Raw genomic sequence first — 6,127 nt, forward strand, 5'->3', positions numbered from 1 at the left:
AGGATGTGAATTTAATGATAGCATTCAGAAGATTCATTTGGAATGAAGTATAATTTTCACTGCCAGCCTGCATGTGTCCTACAAATTTTGTGTGGTATTAAATATAACACAGGTTTATGTATGACACAACTGGAAAATATAATACTAGGAAATAAAGATTCCAGGTGATAAAGTTTAAACATCTCCTAGATTGTTGACTTGAAGTAATGAATTAAAATTCCAAGATTTATTAAAATGGAGGAAGAACCATTAATTAATAGAGCAGTTATGCCAAAGTTATGTGGCTCCATCATCACTGATTGAAAGACTGATTAGTAATAGTAATGCATTTTAATCAGTTTTTATGTATATTTGAACTGAGTTTGTTCTTAAATTACCATGTCATAGTTTTTTTCAGCACTTCGTGGTCCACTGTCGAAATAAATTTGAGATGCATTTGCTACTGACATGGGACCACAGAGTGCTGCATGAAATTAATTCTAATGTATGGCTTTTTCTTTTTGTGTCCATGTTTAGGATTCCAGTCACCAGGAGGTAAAAAGAAATTGATTTTGTGTTATTTGGTTATTGATGCTTACAGCCTTCACATTTGAAACTACTGTATGTAGTCATTGCATGTGCCACTTGTTCTGAAACAATAGTGCAGTACAGTCAGCAAAATACATTTCTCTACCGGTATATGCCATTGATGCTGAGTCAGTGGTCAGTGGGCTAAATTAGGATTTTATGATCTGGGTCACTGGGGTGAGAGTTTGAGCACCAGTAGTATAAACATGAAATCCTCATACCACAGTTCATGTTTTCACCACGTCAAGATTGTGAATACTCTGTGGTTGTATATAGAGCATGTAAGAAGTGAAATTTCACAATATGTACATATTAATGAAAATTGGGTTATACTACACCCACATTACGTAGTTGAATCCTTCAGTTTCTGACATTAATGTAGTAAAGTCATGAAGTAGGATTCCACAAGCTTACACAGAAATCATCTTGGTCGCATGAAAGACCTTGAATTGGCATGCTTCTTACTGAAAGGTTGGCTGTGAAAAATTGCATGTAATGGGCAAGATCTTATTGACTGTGATGTTCATACTGTTTAAGAGTCAGGATAGAGTACTAAAGTAGGAAAAATGCCCAAAAATACCTAAGACAAAACATCCTTATTGGTCATTTATGTGTCGTCACTTGAAGAGATTAAAATAAATGTGGACTGATGTTCACTGAACCTTCTAGACTTAGTTTGATGTCTTGAAGCTCCCCTGTCGATTATGGAACAGTATTTATGTGCCTTCTATATAGTTTGATGTCTTGAAGCTCCCCTGTCAATTATGGAACAGTATTTATGTGCCTTCTATATAATGAAATTTTCAAGGTGTTTTGTCTGTGTGTTATTTGGATACTTTCTATGTCAAGTACTCTGTTCTTATGTCTTTTGTTCTGAATGTTAACTCTTTGCCATTCCAAACACAGTAAATGTATGAAAACAAAGTTCTTGTGCTTATTTAAGTATCTCATCATGAAGGTTCAACTCTACTCACTCTTAACCTTAAAACTAGTTAGAAATGATTGGTCAGCTTCTGTGTTGAGGACTGTTTATCCCCACAGAAAGAGCTCCCAGCGTCCATTGGGTGTAGGGCTTGGTAGGCGTCAGATCCAGTCTGGATATAGTAATGAAGAGAAACATTCCTGTGTTTGCCCATTTCAGCCTGTAGCAATCATTATACTGACTGAGGTGTCTTGGCTTAACACAATGGAACAGTAAAATTAAATTTCTCCTGCCATTCTTAATACACTTAAAAGGTAGTGTATGACAGACGCTTAAGTAACTGGTCCATTAGCATCCAGATGCAGAGATTTCAAATTATGTGGCAAAGGGTTGAGTATCTGTATGGATATTGCTTTGTATGTTTTGCAGTTTCATATAATATGTGTAAACTAAATTGGACTGTCCATTTGCTTGATAAATATGCATGTGAAGATGTAAATTACTTTTGCATGTTTGAAGGATGACAGGATATGTACAGTTTGAAATCAAGTTATTCACTTGTGTTGTTGATAATTGTGAGATTTGTTTAATCATTTCTAACATTTAAATGGTTGTGAACAGTGAAGTAGGTGAAGTATACACAATTTTATATTAAGCTGCAGCTAAGGTTATTTTAACATTTATGGATTCATTTTGTACATATGGTCATGAATTTTTTATCAGCGCAAGCCTGTGTTCTCTTACTAACATATGAATTATATGACTTTAGCATATAGTTTATGCTTTTTTTTGGTAAAGAGAAGATGAGAGATAAACCAAAGTGACACTGTTTTGTACTGATTACAACACTCTTGGCTAAAGTTCTGAGACAAGTGACTCACGAATCACGGGCTTCCTTTATGTGTTTTTGTTGAAGCAAAATTTGTTGGGCATACCAAAAAAATGGATACTAATTTTGCACATTTGTTAATAGACTTGAAAGGATTCTGACAATGGTGTATACTGTACTTCTTTTGGCTTATTTTGGACTTCACCAATCGTCCGGTATATAAAAGACAAAAAACCACGACGTTTTGGAGACTGGATCTGTCTCCGTCTTCAGGTGGATAGGGAAGGTTAAACCTACTCAGTTGGGCCCCTTAGAAAGAGCTAGTCTCAATCACTGGACAGTGATTGAGGCTAGCTCTTTCTAACGGACCCAACTGAATAGGTGTTTTCCTTTACCTGAGGACGGAAACAGATCCAGTTTCCGAAACGTCGTGTTTTTATTTGTTATCTTAAAAACCAGGACGTTGGATAAAGTCCAAAAAACCCAATATATCAGTGTGAAGATTTAGTGTTTGTTATAACTTTTAAGACATTGTTTTTTGCATTTCTTATAATTTCAGTGTTAACCTCTTTTTGCAGATTGTGTTTCTGTTGTGAGAACACTTGTGTTTGTGAGACATACATGAGTAATGTTACATACTCCTTCAAAATAGCTAAATGATTCCTGGAATTAGATTAGGAAAGGGTGGGCACATATGCCACTCTGGCACTGTGGCTAGTAATGAGCTGTTATACATCTCCATTGTTTTTCCCATCAGCAGACTTTTAATAGACTTCATGTGTCCAGGACTTTGTGACACTCATGAGGTGTCGGTGAGAGATCTCTGAAGGACCGGTTTATGCGTCTTGCAGGAGACCTGTAATAGCACAGTATGCTTAAAGCCATTTCATTAAAATTTTGACGTACACAGTGTGTCCAGGTTCTGTTAGGCTGGGGCCACACGAGCGCATGAAGTTCGTCCGTTGCAACGAATGTACTTTATGACGGACGTTGCTGAAGACACCACACAGTTGCAGAATGCGGTGCGTAGTTTTTTGTCTGCAGTGGAGCCAGAAGAAAGTGTAGCATTCACCTTTCTTGTTTATTTCTACAACGGATGTCACAATGTTCGTTACAATGGACGCATTTTGTGCGCTCGTGTGGCCCCAGCCTTAGGACTGTGTTCATTAAAAATACAAGACATGGATTATTTTCAAAATTACACTCTTTTTGTTCAAAATAGTCTCCTTCTAAATCAGTACATAGCTAGAATAGATTGAAAAGTTTTCGAAAACAGTCACTGTACTCCTTTTGTGGAATTGCATTTAAAACTGCAGTAGATTCTCTTTGGATGTCCTGGATGGTGTCATGATGGTCTCCTTTCATCGCCAACTTAACTTTCGGGAACAACCAGAAATCTGCTGGAGCCAAATCTGGGAAATACGGAGGATGATCAAGGACTGTGATCCCTTTTCTGGCCAAAAAATTGCGCACGATCTTTGATTTGTGGGGTGGGGCATTGTGGAGGAGCGACCAGGAACCTTGCTCTCAATATTCAGGTCAAATTCAAAGATTGAGGACTCCAAGATGGTAATAAGAATTCACTGTCTGACCTTCTGGCAGAAATTCCTTTGGAATCGAAGAAAACTGTTAGCAGTGTCTTTACTCGACTCTTTTGCATGCTCACTTTCTTTGTTTTCGGCTTCTTTGGGCTCAACCATGCTGCACTCTGCTGCTTTTTGAGAGGCTCATATTGAAAACACCATTTCTTGTCACCAGTAACAATTGATTTTGTAAATTTTGTATCACTTTGGGCCAGCCATAACGTAACATGTCTTTGCAGTATTCCACTCTGGCATGTTTTTCATCGCCTGACAGTGCGTGCGGTACAAACCGTGCACAGACCTTGCGTTTGCCCAAATCCTCGCTCAAAATTTGATGCACAATACTTTTTTGTATTCCCAGAAGCTCCTCAATGAGTCTTGCAGAAACACATCTGTCTGATGCAAGGACTTCGGTCATTTTTTTCACATTTTCTTCAGTGCGACTTGTTCTTGGCTTTGATGCACGTGGAGCGTCTTCAGTATCCTCCCTGCTGTCATGAAATACAGCATACCATTGAAAAATGTTTGAGCGACTCAAAAAATCACTACCGTACACATTTATCATCATTTCGTATGCTTCTCCATCTGTTTTGCCTAACTTGAAACAAAATTTGATGCAGTGATGCTTGCACTTTGAAGTTATAGAGAGCCACAGCTGAAACTTCAAGAATCGTAATGCCACAACTCGCCAACAGATGGCATTGCAAGGCAAAATTAAAAAAAAAAATGAGTCCTAACGGATCCTGGGCACATCGTGTATACAAGTGAGATCATAAGCTAATGCCAATTTAGCAGTGACCTTGCTGCTGTTGAGCCACATTAGTTCACCAGTTCTATTCAGTAAGAGTCCTGGGATAAGGAACTTTGTATGCCTGTGCTTGGTTAAGGATTCCAGTAACCCAGGTGTCTTCTAGTCCTTCATTCCAATATAGCCCAACACACAGCTCCAGTGAAGATGGAAAACTCTGCTCCTGTGATTTGAATTTCATCATCTGTTTTGCTAATAAGTTGTTCATTTCATGGCCTGCTACTCTATCAGTTGTACTTTATATTCTGCCATCAGAGATTACAGGCAGTCCCAGATTCATTTTTTAATTAATCTGAAGGAGTTAATTCCTTTTGGTGGAGCTTCATTTCAGTAGAATATAATTTTTTTATTATTTTTATTTTCTCCATTTGTACATGCCCTTAGTGGTATATTCTGCTCCTGGAACAGTACGGTATGCCACTGAGGACTTATATGTAGTTCCTTCCTTGTGCTGTGGCTGCATGACCTAACTCCACTGTCTGTTTTGGTCTGCCAGATAATCCCACCCTGAAGTTATATATGTAAACCTCTTAGAAGCTTGTGAGTCTAAGAATTGTAGTGTTACTGAACTTTGTATTTAAATAGAGACTGATTGAGTCTAAGTCTGCTATGGAACTGAAGAGTGACTTCTTTTTTCCATGAAAATTAATTTTTGGTTGAGAGATTATCTTATGTCTGGATAACCACTGTATGTGCCAGAATAAGGTAATCTGATGTGTTGTATCAGATAGCATTCCTACAGATCTGTATATACTGTCCTCTTTTAATGGGGTTTCTCAGCGCTGATTGTGGCCTTATTTCATCAGTGGGCTTTGCAGAGATTTAATTGTATTTTAATGATATTGTTATGTAGATGTATTTGTATATTGCAATTTATTGAAACATGTCGATATTGTGTTACAGATTGTGCCAAACTTGGTGCGTATTCTAAAAAATCTAATACTAGCAGGCTATTCTCCAGAACATGATGTCTCAGGTGTTAGTGACCCCTTTCTTCAAGTAAGTAAAGTCAGTGTGAAAACAACAATTTTTAAAGTAGGGACAAATTGATTTTTTTGGATGTGATCAGAATGTCATGTGTAGAGTGTGAGTATCCTGCTCTGATGTCAGCCTCACCTTCTTATGGTCCTTCCTATAATCACAAGCTGTACTCTGGCAATTGAGGGGGGTACCACAACCTAATTTGAAGTGTGTAAGTTATGTGGAAGAAATGCTACAACCAGAATTCAATTTCCTTTATTTTTAAGCATAGTTTTCTGGTTGTGGTTGGATTTGTTTGAAGTTGGAACAGCTATAAACATGTAATTGAAGAGTTCTGTCTTGGGCTATATTGCCACGTAATCTGTTGAAAGTTCACCGGTGTTTTGGAGGAACATGTTGCCTGTATAAAGTAACTGTCAATTGAGGGTTTTTTTTTT

At 37.7% G+C, this 6,127-nt stretch overlaps 1 protein-coding gene across 4 annotated transcripts in view; it reads left to right on the forward strand.

Annotated features, from left to right (window-relative positions):
* Positions 1 to 6,127, forward strand: part of LOC111866275 (AP-1 complex subunit gamma-1) — a 48,830-nt gene that overhangs the window by 18,072 nt on the left and 24,631 nt on the right. For 3 of the 4 annotated variants that reach the window (XM_023855065.2, XM_023855064.2, XM_023855067.2), the window contains 2 exons: positions 517 to 534; positions 5,613 to 5,708. In XM_023855065.2, the coding sequence (XP_023710833.1) occupies positions 517 to 534; positions 5,613 to 5,708 (114 nt within the window). The remainder of the gene's footprint in view (positions 1 to 516; positions 535 to 5,612; positions 5,709 to 6,127) is intronic. The other variant, XM_023855066.2, reaches the window with a different exon arrangement.

Source organism: Cryptotermes secundus, unplaced genomic scaffold (assembly GCF_002891405.2).
Source record: "Cryptotermes secundus unplaced genomic scaffold, Csec_1.0 scaffold1025, whole genome shotgun sequence".
NCBI classification, from domain to species: domain Eukaryota; kingdom Metazoa; phylum Arthropoda; class Insecta; order Blattodea; family Kalotermitidae; genus Cryptotermes; species Cryptotermes secundus.